General features: G+C 44.2%; 1 protein-coding gene across 1 annotated transcript in view; it reads left to right on the top strand.

Annotated features, from left to right (window-relative positions):
- Positions 1-23,057, top strand: part of ASTN2 (astrotactin 2) — a 1,157,183-nt gene that overhangs the window by 325,588 nt on the left and 808,538 nt on the right. The window contains exon 4 of the mRNA XM_045296567.1: positions 9,032-9,232. Coding sequence (XP_045152502.1) covers positions 9,032-9,232 — 201 coding nt within the window. The remainder of the gene's footprint in view (positions 1-9,031; positions 9,233-23,057) is intronic.

Below are 23,057 nucleotides of genomic sequence, written 5' to 3'. Positions count from 1 at the left end.
TACCAGGCCTCCTATACCCTCCTCACCACCGATTTGGATCACGTGTTATTCCCTTGCTCCTGGGTTTGTTAATGCCACTGCCTTTCCCCCTACTTCCCCCTCTCCCATGTCCCCCTGGAACTGTCGGTCCCGTTGTTTTCTTCTCCAGTTTGTTTATCCAGCCTATCTTATTTAGACAGACCTGCAGAAATAATAACATGCACAAAAACAAGACAGAGCAAAACCAAGCAACAATATACAACACAACAACAACAACAACAAACCAATGACAAAAAAACAAAACACAACAAGAAAGGAAAGCTTGTAGCTAGTTCTAAGACTGTTTGTTGGCCTTTAGGAGTATTTTCCAGTAGGAAGTGACAACATCATTATTCTACAGCAGAGTGGCTGGTGAGTTTGAACTAAAGACCTTGTTGTTAGCAGTCCAACACTAAAGTCACATAGTAAGTAGTAATAACATGAGCATTCAAATCCCAGCTTGATGTTATATGTAGCTCATTGTTGTTGTTGGATGCTACTAAATTGTTTCCTACTCCCAGTGACTCATGAGACAAGAGTAGATTTGCCTCCTAATGTTTTCTTGACTGTAATCTTTATGGAAGCAGAGCCCTGGCGGGTGGGGGGGGGGTTCCCCACAGAGCCCCTGAGTGGGTTTGAACTTAGCAGCTTGGTGCCTGAATGCTCACTCAATTGTGCCATGGGGCCTCTTCCACTCTGGTAGAGTACTACCAGGGATAAAGGAGCGTGACGGAGTTGGACGGCAACAAGCTTCAACTACATGAGATGGTCCACTAGGGTCTGGGTAAGGAGGTGGGTAGGGGCGAGAAAAAGCTGGGCTTTTATTTCCAACTCAGGGCTTTTATTTCCAACTTTTATTTGCATTCTCTTGGTAATATAGTAACCTCTAGAACAGCAGTTCTCAATCTGTGGATCATGACCCCTTTGGGGGTAAAACAACCCTTTCACAGGGGTTGTCCGATTCATAATAGTAGCAAAATCACAGGGATGAAGTAGCAACAAAAATAATGTTATGGTTGGGTGGTCACCACAGCACAAGGAACTGTGTTAAAGGGTCGCAGCCTTAGGACGGTGGAGAATCACTGCTCTAGAAGAACCAAGCTGTAGGATTCCTTCGACATTTCTTTCCCATCGGCCCTGCTCAGGCTAAGAGTTTCATCATCTCCTTCACTTGGTTCTATGTCCTATAAGGCTCGTGTTGGTTGTCGCCTCCTTTTGGAACCTTCCATGAACTCTCTATTCCATTTCTAAACGGGATTACTAATCTAGCATCTCCTGTGTTCCCTTGGCACCTTGCATTTGCTTTTATACCTTGGCATTTCGCACACTATTTTCATGATGTTTACCTGTCTCTTCCACTGAGCAATGCACTCCTTTATAGGAGGAATAGTCCCCAGGAACCATTATGTCCCCACTGCCCACTATAGAATATGGCACCCAGTCATGGTGTTGAATGAAGGAATCCAATGATAAAATATTTATATCCCTACAGTCCCATGGAGTGTGGAACCACACAATGTCATTTTCCTTTGACATTATCAAAGGGGTCAATCTCAGAGGGGAATCTGATTGTGAATGCTTTTAGAGCCCGGGCATGCACATACATCTCAGAGTGGGGTGGGGCAGAAGATCTGCATTTCCTGTGATGGATGATTCAAGATCTTTTTGTCAAGGATGCTAATCAGCTCCCATTTTTAAAGTGCTTATTCTGTATCAGGCACTATGATAAGCATTTTAACATCTTATTTAATTTGAAAACATCTTTATAAATTTGGAACAGCAAACCTATTTTAACACTTAGAGAGAATGAGATTCTGAGTGGTTAAGTGACTCACCCGTAGCTGATAAGAAACGTGCTGATATCCCCAAATATGACCAATTCCAAGAATTTCCCGACATTTTTCCCATCCGTGTGGCAGTAGAGTTACCAAGGTGCCCTTGATGCAGCCTAGCTAGCTACAAAGACTGCTTGGCCCTTTTGCCCTTGCCCCGCTGGGGATTGTAACTCCAACTCCTGCAGGAACACTGGAAAGCTTCTCAGGAAATGTGGGTTCTGAAGAGTGGACAATTGTAAGGTTATCACGAGTTAAAGGATGTGAAAATTCTTGGCGCACTAACGTTCCTTTCCATTTAGGGTCTTAGAGACCGTCTGTGGCCTGAGTAGGAGTTGTGCCCCCAGCCCCAGAGCACCTGGAAGTTCCTGTGTTCTGGATGGAGCAAAATGAACTATCACTAGATGTGAGTCCATCATTCAAACTCAGTGCAGTTCTCCGGGCAGAAATGATGGCCACCCTGCAAGGCTGCAGTGGTAACGGACGTGCCCCAAATCATGTAATAAAAAAAGGTTATTCCAAAGTTTTCCAGTTTCTATTTGTTTCTGTTTGTTCATTTGTCTTGCCTGCAGACATTTTCTTAAAGATAAGCTGTACCAGGCACCAAAGGTTTAAGAAAATAGAGAGACAAAAAAAACAAAAAAGTGAAAATTCTATACCATCAACTCTTTATCCCTGAGAATTAGAGAGAGATAGCCATGGTTTAGAATGTGTAAATGGGTTTTTAATTTATTCTAGCTGCAAAGCATTCTCATTTGACTAAGACATTGTTTTCTTTTGCCTCTTAATTTTTTTTCTTTTCATAAACAGGAAATGCATTTTATGACTGGAATTTTCATAACTTAAATGTGGGTGGTTTTTTTTTTTTATTTATACCAGCTGAGGGGTAGCTTAGGACCATGATGTTTTCTCTTATCATTCTCTGCTTAATCCTGGCACTTGAGTGTGCCCTAGCCCAAAGTGTATTGACACAGCTTAAGGTTAAGGTTACATTGCCCTAGAAACTCAGAACGTATGAAGGATTAGAAAAAACTAGGAGAATGAGTGGAACCATTTGCATTGACTTTTATCATGCCTCTGCCTGCCAGTGCCTCAGTTTCCACACCTCAGCAATGGAGAAAAGAATAACCCCTAAGAATATTCCAAAAATAGATGTTTTCTGCACAGATGACCTTCGGAATGAATTAATGGATAAATGGAATGACCAATCATGAAGCTGAAGGGCTGTGACAGGAAGATAGACGATAATTGCTCTTTCTTGAGCACTTTCACTATTCTAGATGTTCTGTTACACATTTGCCTACATAGCAGCCTCTGATTCTCCCACACACCCTGCTGGGGAGGCAGGCGAGGGAAAGTTGAAGAGAGTGGTATAAAGCCCCAGGCAGCAGAGTTGGAACCCGAGTAGGCTTTCTTCCTTGCACTGGGCAGTATGGTCAAGCAATGCCCACCTCCTCCTTGTTTTTCTTTTGTTTGTTTAAACAGACCTCTAATGACATAGGGCTGATGAAAGGAGAGCTGAGCCAAGGACTGCAAAGCTGGCTGCATCCACGCTAAGTGAGCCTCTTCTGATGTAGTGAGCCAGCCTGCACTCAAGCCGAGCTACCGGCTCTCACCCGGGCTGCCTTGCTTGGTTTCACAGTTCAGATGACCAAAAGGAGGGGTGACCCATGTCAGCGTCACTCTCTATGCTCGTAGACATCATACCCCATGTTGAGATAGCCAACTGAGCAGGCCAGGGACTGTATGGGTCGAGTGAGGCAGTGGATTGGAGCTGGGCCATCAGAGCCACCCAAACCTGGGATCAAATCTCAGCTTTCCAGTTTCCAAGCCATGTGTCTTTGGGAGGTTCTTTCGCTTCCCTGGGTCTTGGCTTCCTCATCTTTAGAAATTAATGGTCATTACCTTGCAGGGTTATTGGAGGAATCAATAAGAAAACAGTCCCTTACCAGGAAACGAAGTCGATGCTTTAGTTTTGTGGATTTTATTCCTCCCTAGACTGGGTGAGTCTAAGAAAATCCAAGCAAGTGATAAAAATATACAGGAACTTGAACCCAGTCCTATACAAATGTTGGCAAAGAACATCCAAGACTGTGTGGGGAGAGAAAGCTGGCCGACATTTCATAAGGCAGAATGGTGGAGTAGCAGAGTAGACGGCACAGTGGGTGGTGCCTGTACTATAGGCTTGAGTGCCAGCCTGCTACTTGCCTGGTCATAGGCAATGGACGCATACCTGTTGTCTATATGTAGAGGGACTCAGGGTCTATCCTTGCAGCATCTTCTACTTCCTCCTCTCTGTCCTCTGACTCCCCCATCTTCTGTGTTGTCTTTCCTACCCCTTCTCTCCTATATTCTCTTTTTCTTCTTCTCTAGCCTTCCATCTTGGTGCAGCACACCTGCCCCAATTCCCCCTGCTCTTTGGTACCTTGCACAGCTTGCCCTTGTTCATGCTAGCTCCTCCTTGCTCCTCTTTTCCTCTCCTCTCAATCTTGGTTTGGGGGCCAGAGCGCTTCCCCTCAGGCCCCAGTGATTTGTTCCCATTAAGCTTGACAATCGTTCATGTGTCAATTAGAAAGAGGTGGTTTTCCCCAGCCTTCCTGCCCTTTCCTGAGGCCTGTGGAGATGCTCAGATCAAGCAAGCACCATCTGCTGCATCCATGCAGGCGATGGGCGAGTGTTTTGTTACCTCTAGGGAGGCAGAGCTCTGTGGGTACTGAGAGTTAATGTGACTTGTTTGGGCAACTTGATATATTGATATTGATAGAGCTGCAGGGTTGGGCTGAGAAGGCTGGAGGAGGGGTGCCCAGGATGCAGTTGGCTGTGGAGGTGTGTGTGTGTGTGTGTGTGTGTGTGTGTGCGCGCGCGCGCGCGCATGTTCCTCTCTATGACTCTCTAGGTTCTTGGCACTGTCATGAGACAAAGGTGTACAAACAGATGGATGGGATTTGCTGTAGCTTGAATCAGAACCCTTTGCTGCCCAAGGGTTTGCTGTCCTCAACTCTGTGCCCTCCTCACCCAGGAGCCACCCCAGACCCCAATCTGCATCCATTCAGGAGGAAGTAAACCAGAAATAACAGGGAGGAAGGACATTGACCTTCAGTAATGGTTGAATGTCAGAACCACAGAGAAAAGGTGTAGGAAACAAGTCAAGGCCCCAACTGAACAAAGCCAGTCTTCTCAGTGGGATTTTTGAAGAAAATGCAGCAAAATAACTATTTATAGAAATATACACAGGATTAAGACATGTAGAGATATTGAGGTAGCAGGGATGAGAGGTATCAGGAACTAGCCCCTGGAGCAGAAGGGGCAAATGGATGGCGTAAGTTGTTCCATGAGAACTAGAGCTGTCAGAGCTCCTAACAGCATCAGATAGGATTGAGACTCAGCCTCCATCAGAAATTTGGTACCGAAGCAGGTAAAGGGCAATGAGGAAGTACACTGTATCATGTGAGAGTGTCCCATTGGCCAACCCCAGTAAGTACTGAGAATGCTGAACGCTAAATGATAATAGTCCATAAGGTTTATCTACGGGATATGGACTCTCGGGGTCGAGAATGGATCTGAGGGTGCCAAAGAGAAAAACTAGTAAAGTTCAGGAATGAATATTACCCTTGGAAGCTCAAGTTCTTAACCATTAGGTGATATTGCCTCTCCATTTTCAGAGGAATGCATGGATAGATTCTGCATAGACTCAAGCTTACGAGTGTTCTCACAAACCTTGCTGTCTACTCAGCGTCTCCCCTGGATGTCTTGAGCATGCCCTGCATATCTACATTAAACGCATGTTCTTCTCTTTTCTGAAATCTCCTCTCTCTGTATTCCTGCCTTCATGGAGCTTCCACCAATCTGCGACTGTGCAAACAGTCCTGCCCAACCCTGCCTCTTCTGTATCCCCATGTTCCAACCAGTCACCCACCTTAAAGTTGTCCCTATAAACTTAATCTCCAATACATCTGCTTTTCTCTCTCCACCACTCCTCCCCTATACCAGCCCACCTCCGTTTCCCACTCGGGCTTCTGCCCTGCTGAACATCCATCGTCTCTGGTCATCCTGCTATATTGTCTCACTTCCATCGCTGGACTCCGATGAGTCTCGCTGATACCATGGGGGTTTTCCCTAAATGCAAACCCGAGAAACAAATTACCCTCCTACCCTCTGGAGTCTGGCCTTTGTTCACCTCTCCAGCATCACTTCATGTTACCTGCTTTCTGTGTTTCTGCTGGTTCCATGTTTCTTCTCTCCACTGGACCTTTACCTAGGCTGTTCCTGCAGCCTCTTTTAACCCCCTCATCTCTTCTCACTTTACATTCTCTACCTTCTACCCACCTGATTAATTCATGTGCCCTTTAGAACTAAGAGCCCTGGTTGCATAGCAGGTTAAGTGTTGGGCTACAAACAAGAAGCTCAGTAGTTCAAACCCAGCCTCTTTTCCTGGGGAAAAAGGTGAGGCTGCCTGCCTCTGAAAAGATAGATAGTCCCAGAATCCTTTTGGAGCAGTTCTGTTCGGTCCTACAGGGTCTTTATCGATTGGACTCAAGCTGATGGGATTGGTTTGGGGGTTTGATTTTTCAGATCTTAATCACTATTCACTTCCTTATGGCAAGTTTCCATATTTTTCTTAGACAAAATACTATCCCTCCAGAAGCTCAGGTAATGTAGTGCATCACGCATAGGACTGCTAGCCACAAGTCCAGCAGTTTGAACCCTCCAGTTGCTCCACTTCCTACACCTGCAATGAGATACAGCCTTGGAAACCCACAGGGACCATTCGACTCTGTCCTATGGGGACAGCTGGGACAGGACCAACTCGGTAGCAGTGAGTTTGAACATAGCCTTTTATGTCATCATTCACTACGCCTTTATAAGGCTTGTAGATTTTACATCTACATGTCAATTATTGTATTGATATTGATCTCTATCTATGTGGTGATCATCATGAGAGTGTGGTTTGCTTGTTTGTGCCATTGTATCCTCTGTGCTCAGCAAAGTGGATTGTAGATTTTTCAAAACTTCTTATTGCGTGAATGGATGAGTCAATGGAGAGGATGTTGACAGACCTGCATGAGTCACTCAACCCTTGGAGGTTCCAGATGTTGGTTTTCTCTGGACTCCAGATCACAGAACATCCCACTTCTTACCATTGGGGACAAGTCGCTCGTCTCCCTGGGCCTAATGCATCAGAACTGGGCTTGGGGTGCTTCTCAGAATTGTACTAGGACACACATCTGCTGGCGGGTGCTGCTGCATCACAGACTTGGAATAGGGAGACCACGTTTGGCATCTTCTTAATTCACTTTCAAGCAGACCCGAGTAGATAGCATGTAAAAGAGGTAGCAAATGAGGAAGCTGTAATGCCACCATCTGGTTCAGATGCATTGCCAATTCACTTGTCCTTAGCAAATATAGTTTCCTCTATCTCCTCAAAGATGGGGTCTCTCCCAGAGCCCAATGCACAGACGAACCCTCTGGGTATGAGTTGCCTCATCTGTTCAAGTGAGTAAGCTTTTCTGGAAGCAGCAAGAACAACAAAGAAACAGGAACTGGTTAGAAATCAGGTTTGAGATGTTCCAGTGCCTCCTTAGCCCCGTTGGATGGAATCCCCTTCAACGATGCAGGGATCTTTGACCTGTCTCTTCTCTTGGCATTGTTCAGCGTGTAGTGCCAACTGAAGAAGCTCTTTCCTAGCTTCTCCAGATCGAGACGGATCGAGGGCTGACTGTAAAGATTTCAAAGTCGGGGCTCTCTGGGAATTTCTCAGAGGCAGTCAGGCCAGTTACCAAATATCCCTTTCTTCTTTCTGGTTGCCTCTCGTTGCTTTTCATGTTGCCTCTCTGCTCCCTTCTCAAGTGTTTCTACTGTGTATTCTTTTATCTTTCTTTCTCTACCTTCTGACCTCCCTGTCATTATTTCTTGGAACATTTCTACCACTCTTAGTTTTTACCTTGGAGGAAATGTGACTGCTGGCAAATCATTAGTGGGGAATGGTTTCCCCTGGCACATTGCCCTGGGGATGAGATGATAGGAAGTGTGGCCCCGACTCTGCCACTTTCTACCATTGAGCAAGCCTGAGCCCTTCCTTGGAGTTTGGATTTCCTTTCAGGAAAATGATAATGCACAGAATGACCTACATAGCCAACCAAAGCCAAACCAAACCAGTTCCCATAGGGTTAGCTCCACCTTACAGCACCCCACCCCACCCCCAGTGTCGGACTAACACGGTGCTCCCCAGAGGTCTAAAGACTATGTCGTTTAAGAAGCAGATCTTCCAAGGCATCTCTGGATGGGTTCAAGCCACACCAGCCCCTCTCTGAATAGTCCGGGGCAGCATCTCTGTTGGCTTCACACAAGGCTGATGGACTTGGACTTCTCTCTACTTTCACCGCCACTCCCTGACTTTGTTCACCATCCCCTCTGGCTGGTTTCTGCAAAGGCTTCCCTGGTGGTCTCCTCCCTGGCCTCTACTTGCACCCTCCATACTGCGGTTCCTAACCTTTACCAAAGAGATTACATTTGAAAATATCAATTTCTTGTTTAAAGCCTTTCAATGACAACCTTTTGCCATTAGGATAAAAACCTAGCCTCCTGAATGTAACGTAGAGCATGTATTTCCTTGCAGCTCAGTCTCCCACAAGTTTCTCCTTCATGCTGGCAGCTGCATGGAGCTCCTTCCCTTGCTCCGAGCATCATGCTCTTTCGGACTTGTGATCTCTTGCACATAGTTCTCCCTTTGCCCAGGGCACTCTTATCAAACATTTCTACCATCCCCTGCTTGATTGGCCTTGCTGTGCTCACTCCTACTCATCCTTAAGATCTCCACCAAGATCGTGTCTCTTCTAGAAAGGCTATCTTACCATCCAGGATGGAGGAGTTGACCCCTCTTAGTGCTCCCTTTGCCTGGATGTAGCCCCTACCTAATTCAAACGTAAGAGAATCATGTATTGTGTTGAGCTTTTCATGACCATCTATGACAGCCCTAGGGGTAGTCCCTGGACCATAGGTAGATGTGGAATAAACAAATTAGCCAACAGATACATTTGTGCTGGGACAAATGGGTTGTGATTCTGTGTTATATTCACAGTGGGTCAGGGAGGGAATTTCAGGGATTCAAGGTGGCCAGACCCAGTCCTCCAAGGGATTGGGTGAGCCTAGCCCTAACCTCAGCCCCGTTGCCCACCCTGTAGCAGCAGCCGAGGCGACGCAGGAGACAGTGGAGTCCCTGATGCAGAAGTTCAAGGAGAGTTTCCGCACTAACACGCCCATCGAGATCGGTCAGCTGCAGCCAGCTCCACGCAGCATGTCAGCAGGGAAGCGGAGGCGGAGAAGCAAGTCTCGAGGTAGGCCCCTCGTGCCTCTTGCCAAGGAAATCATGAAGCTGTCTCCAGGTACCGAAAATGCTGGGGAGAGCTGTACCCTCTTCCCTGACTTCCCACTGGTTATAGAACGCATGGCTCTGGCTCTCCAGTCCATCGTCTCAATGGAGACCTTTGAGACAGCCGACCTATGACCCCAGGTGTTTACCTGAGCTCTCTAAGTCCCAACTGCTTAACCTGAGACTTTGAATGGCTCCCCCATCTCTGCAGGTGATTGATTAACCAGATAGACGGTGCCCGACACATAGTAGATGCCCTTAAAATTGCAGCTAGTCCGATTCTTGAGGAGACAAGAGAGGCAGGATGAATGTGTGGAAGGCACTCTCAGGCCAGGAGTTAGAAGCAGTGGTTAGGAACAATTCTTTAGTGGGTTCTGCCGTATAGTGGTCATGAGCAAACCTGACAGAAAGGAATTCAGCTTTTCGTTCTTCTGCTTTACAGTATTACAAACTTGGCCAGGTCTGTCTACTTCTTTAAGCCCCTCTATTCTCACAGAATTGTTATAATATCTTACCAAAATGCCCAGCTAAGAATGGAATACAAAGTAATTCTTTCCCTCGGACCCATTTTCCCTCCTTCTTTCTCTTCATTCTACATTGTCATTTTCTTCTTCCCCTGCCTTTTTGGTATCTTTGCCTATAGAAAGAGTCCCTTCTCATTGCCTGATTTCTAAATTCCATCTTTTTCTTTCCCTCGGTCCAATCTGTAGTCTCCAACCATTCTCTCTTCTTTCCGCTGCTCCCTTCTGCAATCCCAGGAGCTTGGTGCTTCATATGCAGCCACAAAAGCTCCTCCCATAGCTGGGTCCCAATGGGTCCAACCCCTTCAGGTGCTCAGGCTTGTTGACGTGACATCCGGGGCCAGAACAAGGTTCTAGTCTCTCTGCTGTCTCTTCTAAACGCACGCACTCTCACTTCCATGGGTTCCCTATGATGGTCCCTCTTCGTGGAACCACATTTGTGTCCTCTGTGGACACAATATCATTGCCATTTATTGAGAACTTAACTAGATTCTGGGCAGCAGACTAAATGTTATTTGCATTTTACCTCCTTCAATACCCACAGTAATCTCATGAAGCAGGCACAGTAGAGATCCCCACTTTACAGATGAGGTCCTGAGAACTGTATTAGCTTGTCCAAGACGAAAAACCCTAGTAAATGGTGGCACCAAAGAGAATCATGAAATCTGAATTCCTACCACTAGATCTATATTGGCAAAGCCTGCCCTGAATGGCACTTCCATAAAAATATCACTGATTGCTCCCATCAAAATCCACGCTGAGTTCTCCCTTAGGTTTTCATCACGCATGTGCTGAACACCCATTTCATTTTCATGTAATTTGCCATTGCCAGCCCCTCTGCCCTGCTATCTAGAGAGTTCCTTGGACATAATAAATGCTTGTTGTTTGACTCTTTGTTGTATCATCTTCATTACCACCGTCACCTGTGACCTCCTCCCTGCAACTACCTGCCTTTTGATTCAGACTTGTAAAAATGGCCACTGTCATCTCTTTAGAAACGTAAAGCAGATAACTCTGATAAGTCCATCTGCTGCTCAAAATCTTCCAAATGTTATTGGTACCTATGGGTATCAATAGTACCAGCGAGTCAATTCCAACTCCTAGCAAACCTATAGGTCAGCGTAGAACATCCTCAGAGGGTTTCCCAGGCTTAAGTCTTTATGGGAGACGATTACCAGGTCTTTTCCCCCAAGGAGTAGCTGGTGAGTTTGAGCCACTGACTTTTAGTTTAGCGGCCAAGCACTGAACCCTTGCACCATCATTGTTCTTAGAATAAAACCCAGACTCCCCACCATGGCGCACAGACTTGCACTGTCTGACTCTTGCTCTCTTTCTTCCCTGGGCGCAATCTAAACTGCCTTCATGTTACAGGAGCACAGTAGATGGCTTATTACCTCTTTGGAACTGGAGCATTTCTTGTTTCCTCTGTTTGCCAGCCCTCCGCTCCCATTATTTCCTGACTGTCTACTTCTTACCCCTCAGCTCTCAGTTCAAATGCCGGCCCCTCAGCTCTGTGACATGACAGCCAAGTTTAAAGCTTGCTCCTTTCCGTGGGCACATGCTACTGTCTGTTAGAGAACACAGTTTAACTCAGTGGTTCTCAACCTTCCTAATGCCACGATCCTTTAATATAGTTCCTCATGTAGTGGTGATCCCAAAGCCATAACATTATTTTCGTTGCTACTTCATAACTGTAATTTTGCTACTGTTAATAATCAGGCAACCCCTGAGAAAGGGTCATTCGACCCCCAAAGGGGTTGTGACCTACAGGTTGAGAACACTGGCTTAACTTCTTCCATAGGATGTACTTGGCCTAGAATTATATTGATTTAATTGCTTACTTATTATCTTTCTTTCTTAAATGTATACTTCATTTTCCTAAACCTAATACATAGGAAGTACTTATTATGCTTATGATTCTTCCTGAGTGTAATAGTATTCAAGCGCATTGGAAAGTGTTTCCGTTTTATTAACATTCAGTGTGGTGGTGTAGGTAGGTCTGTGGTGAAGCTAAAGTTTCCTGGTGGGGACTTCTAGCGATTCCCCCTCCCGCTATAGAAGGGCTCACATTCTCTGTAGAAGGGCAGTGCATTAAGCATGCTCAAGTCAGTGCTGTTAAAGTAATCATCAAATTGGCTTAGGCACACCACTGAGTAATGCAAGTTTGTTGTTGTGGGTTTTCTCCATGGAGAAGCAAGGAGAGTATATGTCAACCCTGTGTACTGCCCACTGTATTTACCAGGGATCTTCAGCATATTCTTATAAATTAGCATGTCCTGGTGCAAACGTTCTGTGAATGGTACATACTCCATTTTCCATTTGGAGATTCCCGAATACAGCTAAGTCTGTTAAAGGCCCTGAGAAGTCCTACAGTAAAGAAGCTGGGCTCCTTTGTATAGGTAGGTCAGTGTGAAACCATCTTAACCCCAGCCTCTATTTTTCCCATTTATTCACATCATATGCAACACAATGCCTATAAAATGTCATTTTGGAAATGCTTCTTTAGCCTACACTGACCATCAAAAATCTCCAATAAAATCCCAGGCTTACACCATCTCTTCCCTCCCCCTGCCATGGAGGTGGTCCTGAGCCTTCTGGTCTGGAATGGGAGCACCTGGTCCTTCTCTGCTTCATTAGGCTCCACGCCCAGTCCATGATGCCCAGCGGTTTCCAGCAGATGGAATGGGTAGCTGAGAAGCAATGTCATGGAACTGAGCACATGCTTAAAAGCAGCTCCAATGTGTTTCTGCAGCTACGACTCCTCCTAAGAGGCCTGATGGAGGCTGAAATGCATCGCCCGTAGCCAGAGAGAGGAAGGCAAGGGTATTTCATTGCTGCCTTCGTGTTTGTGACAAGGCTTTATGAGGCAGCTGCTAAGTAGTCATTCCCCAATGTCCATGGGCAGTGAAAAGGAGGTGTTGGCATTCAAAAAAAACAGGGGATAATTTGTTTTGATGTGAGAAAGAGCTTCTGGAGTCCAAGCATTAATGCTTTTTAAAAGCAAGACTTCCCATATGACATTCAACTCCACCAAGGTCAAAGGAAATGATCTCAAGCAACTTAATAAGGCTTTTTAACCCTTGATGGTACTATCAGGTAAGCTGGACTACTAAGCTCAGGGTTGGTGCTTTAAGGTGAGGCTATCTGCTCCTGTAAAGATTTACAGCCTCAGAAATGTAGAAGGTCACTGTGCCATAGTGGCTCCACATCAGGCTTCTATCTGCAATGTCCCTAGTTCAAAACCACCAGCTCACTCTATAAGACAAACTGTTTGTAACCCCAGTTACAGTCTCAGAAACTCACAGGGACCATTCTCCCCTGTCTCAGAGGGTTACTGTGAGTTGGCATAAACCCTCTGGCAGTGGCAGTGACAAGCTGATGCAATGATGAGTCTTTATTGACTCAATGGCAGTGAGTTTAGCCTCAATTTCTTCACCCATAAAATAGTGCTTATTATACAAACAGTACATGTGGGTGATGATTACTTAGCTTGGTACTAAGCACGTGGTTTATCATCAGTGAAGGATGGCTGATATGATATTAAGGCACAAAATTGCTAACCCTAAAATTGGAGGTTCACGTCAACCCGGAGGTACCTTGGAAGAAAGGCCTGGTGACCTACTTCTGCAAAATCAGCCACTGAAGCTGCATAGAATGCCACGTCCCTTTGACACACATGCCATGTGTTGTCATTGATTCAAGGGCAACTGGTAATGCTTTTGGTTTTAGTATTAGCTTTGACATCAGGATCCTGCTGATTTGGTCTCCAACGTCTGACAAGTCCAAATCCATCCCATCCTTGCCTGGCCTCTGGCTCTGACTTGGTTGATGTTTCCTTATCGCTCACTGTTCCCTGCACCAGTCTCTTCATCCAGTCTTGCCAACCATGGGTCCATCTTCCCTCCCGAGATGGGAGAGATCTCTTGAGCACAGACTCACTACATCTGGCCATGCTATACCCCTGTCTAGAACATTTCCTTCCACTCTGCCCCTTGAATTGAGGCATATCAAACTTTTACAGTGAGGTCATACTAAAGGCATATGACAGTGAACATGCCCCCACCCCCACCCCCCTTCAAAGATCTGCAGCTATGCAGGAAAGAAATCAGTCATAAGCCCTAAATTCCAAGTTCATCTTGGAAATATATTTGCATGATTATTTTAGCTTGAACTATGCTATACTGAGTAGCGCTGGTGGAGCTGGAACCACTAACCCCAAGGTCCATGGTTCAAACCCACCAGCTGTTTCAAGGAAAACACATGAAGCTACCCGCTTCCATAAAGATCGATGGCCCCAGAAACCCTTTAGAGCATAGCTGTGAGCTGGCATCGGCTTGGTGGCAGTGGGTATGCTACATCACTTGCCAATTAGGTTATTTCATATTTACTCGGCACGTCTACAAGTATTATTGATGCTCAGGAAAAATCATCTGGATTAGGTTGATTGCTCTGAGATAATAATGAATCATCATCAAGGGGTTGCCTCGGATTAAATGGCACAATGTCTTCAAAACAGCTTATACAGTACCGTGTGAAAAATGCATATTTTCTCTATCATTTTAATATTTACCATATTTACAGATAGCTCATCATTGGTTGTAGTTCTTACTCCTCACGAGGAATACATTAACCAGTTTTGGAAAAAAAAGGCCTTTAGGATGAAAGACACACTGGTTAACAGGACTAAGGAGTGTCTATAGCCTGCTGCACAAGACTCTTCCTTGCCTTGATTCAACCTATCTGTAGATATTTCCAAGACCCTGACTCTGTATTCTGCAACCTGAGTATTTTGCAGCACATTGGTCATTACCACCTTTCTCCATCATATTGTTCTTTCTAAGTCTGTGTATAGATTGTGTTCTGCACACAAGAACCTGCTCTCACCCCTTCTCCATGCAGCAAATTGCTACTCATCTTTCAAAATGCAGCTCCAGTCTTCTCGGTAAAAGGTTGCCCATCATCTGGCTGAGTGAGCCATTCCTTTCTGCAGCCCAGTGCTGTTCCTCTTGCAGCCCTCACCACACTCCTTCATCAGGATTTGTCCCTTTCTCCAATCCCACTGTCCCACAACGGGAAGGACACCAATTTATTTCCCTCTGGAGTCCAAGGCTTAACACAGAACAGGCAAAGAATATTCATTGAGTGAGTGGGATAATTTACAAATGGATGGGTAGATGGAGGAGGGGTGGATGGGTGAAAGGAAGGAGGGAGTGAAAAAAGAAGACAGAAAGGGGAAGAAGAGAGCTAGAAACTAAGCATTGTGCTCCTCATGTATGTTACCATCCTTAAATTACCCATTACCCCCATAAACTGAGCCCTGGTGACACAGACAATTTGGCATGACTCTACTGATCTCAAGGTCAGCACTTCAAAGCAACCTGTTGTTCTGCAGGAAAAATATGAGGCTGACACCGCTCCCATGAAGATTTACAATCTCGGAAAGCATTCTGTTCTGTCCTATAGATTTCACATTAGTTAGAATCAACCTGATGACACGATGTTTTTGTTTATTTGTGTTAACCTTATCAGGTAAGCAGTGTAATTATCCTTATTCTACACAGAGGAAATTCAATTTTAGAGAGGTTAAGTAACTTACTCAAGTTTACCCAGTTAGTAGATCATGGAACTATACATTTAGAGAAAGCTTTGACTATCTGAATTTAAATTCCCAGATGACTTGAGTTCTAGACTTATCTGCCCTGGCTAATATCATCCAGCTGTGAAATTACACCAACCTACTCCAGGCATTAGAGGAAGTCACTGAAGCATGCCTTGAATTGCCAAGGATTTGTGTATCAGCAGTGCTGTTGGGAGTATGTTCAGTAGCTACAAGATTCTTGTAGGCATCTCCCTCTAAGACCTAATGAGGTCAGGACAGATCCATCCAGGCTCTCTGCCCCAAGGGAGCCAGGGCTGTAGCATCTGGAGCAGCAACCCCGTGCTTATGACACTATTCCGTGCTCTGTGAACTTTTCAAGGCATTTACTTAACCTTTTTTCAGCATAGCATACATTTATAGGATAGGCCACCTGGATCTCTTCCATGGACTCTTTCTAATCTATTAAAGGAGGCAGCAGATTTCACATTTCACCTCGGAATATGTGCAAGGGCGGCACAGGGAACATGACACTTGAGGACTGTATTGGGGTGAAACTGGGGGATGAAAATGCATTGCTGGTAGAAGAAAGGCACTGGAATGAAGTGGCACAAGTACTGTGGGAAACCCTGCAGGGGGGGTGGGGTAAATAAGTACAAAGCAGACGCTGGTGAGTTGGACTGGACCCTGGCCCAATGTCAGAGGCAAGGCTGGGTTTTGCTTCTATGCTTCCAACCATGCCCTGAACTGGGGAAGAGAGACTCCTTCATCCTCGCTGACAGATAGCCCCAACATGTTCTTTTCTTAAGGGATATTGTTCCCAGAAGGCAGACTTGAGTTCATTTCTTTTTCTCACTTTTTTTTGTGTTAGTAACTGACTAATTGTCTGAACATATTCAGACACATTTATGGCTTTAGTTGATTAGCTAGCCTTATGGAGTTTTGCTATAGTCCATTGATGGCTGTCTTTGTCCTACCCAATCCTTTCCCCCCTTAGATCCCTTCCCTCCCTTCCCAGGACTTTTGGGTGAGCCTCACTGCCTTGAAACTGCCTTGTCAAAATGAGCTTCAACTTTAAGCCAGGAGGGAGTTTCGGGGGAGGGAACGGAGACTGAGAAGGAGCCTAGCTAACCTGGAGTCTGAGGTCACTGATGAAAGGAGATCTGGTTTTGTCACTTTGGTGCAAGGTACCCCTGCTTGGTGTACTTCCCTTTCCCACTGCTTGTCCTTCCTCCAAGACAAAGCCTTCCGGCCACTTCTCCCAGAAACCTTTTCAGATTTTACCCAAATGAAAGCCAGGCAGGAATTTTATCAGTAGTTAGTAGTATTACTAAGTTTTAGTTTGGACGGCCTCTCCCTAGGTTCCTTGTGGTCATTGTTATTATTACTTTGATTACAGTCATTTGTGGCCACCTCTCTGCGTAGCCCTTAGTTAATCTTCTCAAATGCACCAACTAAATCTAGGCCATACCTTTATGTGCAATGACTAGCCTAGCTCCTGGCATATAGCAGATGCTCAATTGATGCTTGATGGATGGTTGGTCAACTGACTGCTTGATCTTGGACAAGACTTTCACATCTCTGGACCTGAGAGTTTTTATCAGAGTTGCAGAATGGCAGTGTGGCAACAAGCTCAGGTTTGGGAGGCAGTCAAAGGTCCATTGGTGTCCCAGCTCTGCCACTGACCTGCTCACCTCTGGGAAATGACTTCCGCAATGAATCCTCACTCATTACTTGATCTGAAAAATCCACAAGCTTGGCCGCCCATAGGAGGCTGAGAGGATTAGAATGAATGCATGTAAAGTGCTCAGCAGGCTGCACCGAGCTGGATAAGTACCTAATAAATCTTTGATGTTGTTAATTTGGAAAACAAAGGTGATGGGCTCTATGATTTCCACAGCTCTCCTATTGACGGCAGTGGGTTTGCTTTTTGTTAATTGTTCTTTATTTTGATTCTTTTACTCAAATAGCCTTTGATTGTAAGTTTGCTTAGGAAGCATTATCTAGGGAAGAGTCCAGAATTGGGACTCAGAAAGCCCTGGTTTGAACTACAGTTCTAGCTTATGCTCAGTGCGTCCTCTGGGAAACTTTAACAAAACCTGGAACCATTATAATACCTTTCATTGCTTCTTTGCAGGGCCTTTTTTAAAAAAATCATTTTATTGGGGGCTCATATAACTCTTATCACAATCCATCCATCCATCCATTGTGTCAAGCACATTTGTACATTTGTTGCCATCCTCATTCTCAAAACATTTGCTTTCTACTTGAGCCCTTGGTATCACCTCCTCATTTTTCCCCTCCCTTCCATCCCTCCCTCATGAACCCTTGATAGTTTATAAATTTTTTTTTTCATGTCTTACACTGTCAGATATCTCTTTGCAGGACTTTTATGAGACTCATGTGCTAGAGCAGTGTTTCTCAACCTTCCTAATGCTACCATCCTTGAATACAGTTCCTCATGTTGTGGTGACCCCAACCATAAAATTATTTTTTTGCTACTTCATAACTATAATTTGCTACTGTTATAAATCATAATGTAAATATCTAATATGCAGGATGTATTTTCATTGTTAAAATTGAACATAATTAAAACATGATTACTCACAAAGCAATATTTAATTATATATCATGAAATATTTCTAATGACAGATAAATGACATTTTGTCTTGAAGCATGGTGTAGCATGGAACAGTCTTTATGCTAGATACTCGTTAGGTGGGCGTGTCTGCACATGGGAAGACCCACCTGGAGATAGAGGAGCGATGTCTTAGTTCCTAAGACCATCAGAAACATGTTTTCCGATGGTCTTAGGCGACCCCTGTGAAAGGGTCACTCGATTCCCAAAGGGGTCTCGACCCACAAGTTGAGAACCGCTGTACTAGAGCATGCTAGAACATTGTATAAATACTCTTTTAAAACACTACATAGACTACCTGTGTGGTACATTCAGGGTCTTGGCACTAAGAACAAGAGATGCGTGCATCTTTGATCAGGGATCCTCCTCGCTGGCTCACTGGCTTTCTCTCCCTTGACCCGCTCCCAAGAGATGCTACCAGCAAGCCCATGGACCTCTAGGCTATGGTGGATGGAGGTACGAGAGGGCTGCTTTACAGTCAGAGCACAGGCGGCCTTCCTAAATCTCCACTGTGTCTTTCCGAGAAGTTTGTGTTCCCAAAAGTGTGTGTCTCCTCCAGGCAACTTTCCTTGTTCAGCTGAAATATGTCAGTCAATTTCTTCTGGTGTGGCTGGATAGAGAGGCAAGTGCAAGCCAATTCCTTAGGCAGTGGAGGAAGAATCTGGCAGCAGGTCCTGGTGGAGCCCAGTGACTGAGCTCTGGAATGATGCTTAATTGGATGATACAATATTCTGTGGTTTAATTTCTGTTGGATGTTAAAAACACCCTGAAATTTAGCAACTTAAAAACAACCTCTATTAATTCAAGTCAAACACTTGAGTGGGGCTCAGCTTGGAAAAATGTCTCCTTTGGGTGGGGCAGGTTCAGCTGACCTTTGTCATGTACCAATGTTCAGTCACTTAATCAGTTTAGCGTTGAATACCTATTACCTAGGGCATATCCATGTTTCTCTGCCTGGATTTTCAGCCTCCTGTGGGCATGCTCAGGCTGAGTCGCATATCACAGAGTTCCAAGAATAGAAGTTTCAAGATCATTTGATGCTTCAGTTGAGAAAGTATACAGCATCCTTTCTGCTCTCTATTATTTGTCACAGCAACTTATAAGGCCATCCCAGATTCAAGGGATTCTTCATAGAACATGCTGAAAAGAATTAGGGTGACTTAAAGTAACTGGTATCTTATTGGACTGATATTTTAAGTGAGAGCTTAGACTGATGAAACTCTTTGGACTATGTATATCCATTCACACTGAGATATGCCCAACTTGTGTTGTCAGATTCCATTGAGTTGGTTCTGACTAATAACGACCGCATGCACAACAGAACACTGTCTGGTCCTACAGCATTCTTACAGTTGTTGCTATGGTTCAGTCCACTGTTGCAGCCACCATGTCAGTCTATTTTATTGAGTGTCTTTCTCCTTTTTCCAATTTACCAAACAGGATATCTTTCTCCAGGCACTGGTCCTGATAACATAAGGTATGTGAGACAAGTTGAATTTCTTCCAAAACAGATGTTCTCATTCCTTTGACAGTCCATGGCATAGTAAACATTCTTCAACAGACCAGACTTCGAATATATCCATTCATCTCTAGTCTTGTTTTTCATTGTCTAATTAGTAGCATTCCAAATTATTTCCCAATTTGCTGATTAGAAAACTGAAGTTCAGAAATGGGAAAATATGTCTATGTAGTAGTCAATTGAGGACCTGACTACTGATTTTATCCCCTATATAGTGGATCCAAAGGACTGTTGGTAGTGTAATAGGTTATGTGGTACCCTGGGAGTGGGATACTAGAGAAACAAATCATAAAAATGGAGAGTACATGTTTGTTTGACTTCTGCCTCATGCTATTTTTTCCTCTTTGGCTAGCCAGAAGTCACATATATCTAGGCAGTTTACTAGGTTGTTTTCTGGAAAGAATATGGGAAGTTAAAGTTTTGATTATTTTGTTTGGTAGTAGTCTTTGGTAATTCCTGTGTGAAATGGTAAAAATGAATGTTGTTAATGTACATTTTGAACTCAGGGGTATTAATTGCCATTTGAATTTCTCAGAAATCATGCTAGTAAGTGAAAAATAGTTGAGAGAAGGTCAAATTGGCTGACAGAAATGCTGGATCTGGTTTGAGGCTCTCAGAGGCCTAATCCCATATTTTTGTATAAATAGAATAGATAAGCATTAAGATGATCTATATGAGGATTAAACTTGACTGTTTTAAGAATTGAGCTTAGTATATGATTCTACTTTGTTTATACTGATTTCTTCAGCTTATTATTATGGATATAAGGATTTCTATAAATTATTTGTGTAAGTATGAAAATTGAGAGTTTTTAAACCCACTTGCCTTGAGCCATTAATTTGCTCTTTAGATGGGTTTAGGACACACCTCCAAAGAAGGCTCTGAAATGATAAGCCCCACCCAGTGCTTTGGAGTTCTCAGGTTATTTGCATTCCAAGAAATCTACCTAAGGGAAAGCTTGACAGACTGAAGAAAAAAGGAACTCTTAGAATATTGAAAATTTGAACCAGTGGTTTGTGCCAGTAGCTGGAAAAAATCTGGAACCATGAAGAAAACTCCTCTCTGGAACTAAAGGGAGCCTGTGGACATGCTGAAATGCTTGCTAGGTGACCACCTGCATCCACTTGTGGAGTGGAAGTGAGAGAAATGCAGCAATAAAGAGACAGGTTGACTCTGGCCATTGACACCTATGGACCTGGTTTATAGGAACTAGGGGAGAAGATGAGAGCAAGTTGACTGGTCTGAAGTTCATGACCTAGTACAAGGGGGCTTGGCTTGTTGAGAGTTTGTGGTGGGGCCATGGTCTAAGGGCAAGGTGACCAATGGGCACCATGGTGAAGCTATGTGAGGTAGCCCACATTGAGTTGATCAGAACCTGATCAGATGAAGAGAAGATATTTGAGCCTGTGAGCTGGTGTATGTTGCTACAGACTTTATGGATGCCCTTTCCTGATTTGACCTTGCTTATGGATGCAAACTTCACAAGTTTCCAACTGGAATGAAGATTCTTCACATCAAAGAATATGATTGTCTGCTCAGAGCGCTGGGTTGATGTAAGTGGGCAGTATAGAAATTGGATACCCAAAATTGGGGGGTAAAGGCTTGAAGTGGTTGGCTTACAAACTTTCATAGTGGGCACACATTCATAGAATTATAGGATTACGGTGTAGGTGTTACTTAACTACAATAGTTACACATAGGACATTTTTGTTACATAAAGAATATTATATTTAAATGAGGGTGGCATATATTGAACTGTATGCATTTTAGGATTATCCTGTTAGGTACAGATATAATTCTATTATTGTTTGTTTGAAAATTATATATCGTTAAAGAGTTATGTTAAAGTGTCAAATTGACAAGTGGTGGTCTGTGGTAGTAAAATAATCTGGTGTCAATTTAGGACTTGAGAGGATTAAGAGAGAAGGGGTGGAGTCTAGTCTGTCTATTAGGTCATAGCCAATTCGACCTCTGTGGGCATGGCCTTCTTCTGATAATTCTGGGAACCCTGGTATTTTCTCCTTGGAGACAGGAGACATCTTCTCTCTTGGCTCACAGCCTTGGAGACTCTCTACTGACAAGACTCACTCCCTGAGAAATGTTCTACTGACAAGACACATGGCACTATGCCCTGGGATCTAGAGAACCACATGGACCTACCTGGATGCAACTAGATCTCCGGAGATGGAGAAGCTACCTAGAGACCTCTGCCTGTGTTGAGATGCTTACAAAACCATTGGATCCACAAGAATTTCAACCCAGTGGCCTGTGAGTCTCCTGCATTCAGCATCATTGCATGTATTTGGTGAGTCTGAAGAGGATTTTATAGATTATTATCGGACATATGGGCTAATATTGGATTAAGGACTTGATCTGGACTCGGCTGGGATGTTTTCTCAATATTCAGTTGCTCTTGTATGTAAACCTCTTTCTTATATACGTATGAGTGTCTATGAATTTGTTTCTCTAGTCTACCCAGACTAACACGGGTTACAAATTGGATTGCTAACCAAAAGATCAACAGTTCAAATCCACCAGCTTATCTATGGGAGAAAGATAAATTTTCTGCTCCTGTAAAGATATACAGTCTCAGAAAGACAAAAGGACAATTCTACGTTCTATAGGGTTACTGTGAGTCAGAATGGATTTGACTCGATGGCAGTGAGTTTATAGTTAACCCAATGGCAATTCTCTTTGCTTCTGTCATCCTGGTTCTCTCTGAGTATGCTAGAGAGGTGTGAATCCCAAACCACTGTTCGATACAACCTGGCGTGTGGTGTCTGTATTTGGATCGATCTTTCAAGGGCTTGTGCTCTATTGCATGATCAGCCAAATTCTTCTTCAAAGGGTTAGATATTTTAGACCTTATGGGTCAAGAGGCAACCTTGAGGATATGTAGGCATTTACATAAAAGAGAGAGGAAAAATATTTTCCACAAGTTTTAATGTTGAAATTCAAAATAAGATAATATTATAATAGAGTACCATTCTTGTAGTAAGCAGTCCCAACAGGTAACTACTACACCACCATGGCTCATTATGAGTACCATTCTTATAATAGAGGTCTATGAATGAAACGAAAGGTATTTGCTTTGCGGGCTTAAACTGTGAATATGATTTCCTTTATCTTGAAATGTTCTTAATTTTATTTATCTTAGCAATTTAAAAGTGGAAACTCCCTCCCTAGCTCATGATCACACAAAAACAGAGAGTGGGCCAGATTTGGGGCATATATTCCCTATCCTGAGGGAGAATCCCTAGGGTTACAAGTGGTTACACCTGACTATTGGCTTAAAGGTGATCAGTTCTAACCAGCCCAGAGGCACCTCAAAAGGCAGGCCTGGTGACCTTTAGAAAGACCGCCCTCTCTAAGGGGGACAACACTGGAGACTCAGTGTCAGGACTGGCCCAGACTGACCCTGAGACATGGAGGCAAACCATTAAAAGTGTGCGGCAAAGCAACCATGGAAGCAGAGCAGAGAGCCCCCGAGGGAGTACAAAGGACAGACTTGGGGGCCAGAGCATGGTAACCCATCGGTCCTGACTGAAGGGCATGCCTAGAGAT

Source organism: Echinops telfairi, unplaced genomic scaffold (assembly GCF_000313985.2).
Source record: "Echinops telfairi isolate 266 unplaced genomic scaffold, ASM31398v2 ScPeMD7_7410;HRSCAF=8448, whole genome shotgun sequence".
NCBI lineage: Eukaryota > Metazoa > Chordata > Mammalia > Afrosoricida > Tenrecidae > Echinops > Echinops telfairi.
The sequence above is the reverse complement of the archived record's forward strand: the minus strand, read 5'-3'. Positions and strand labels throughout refer to the sequence as shown.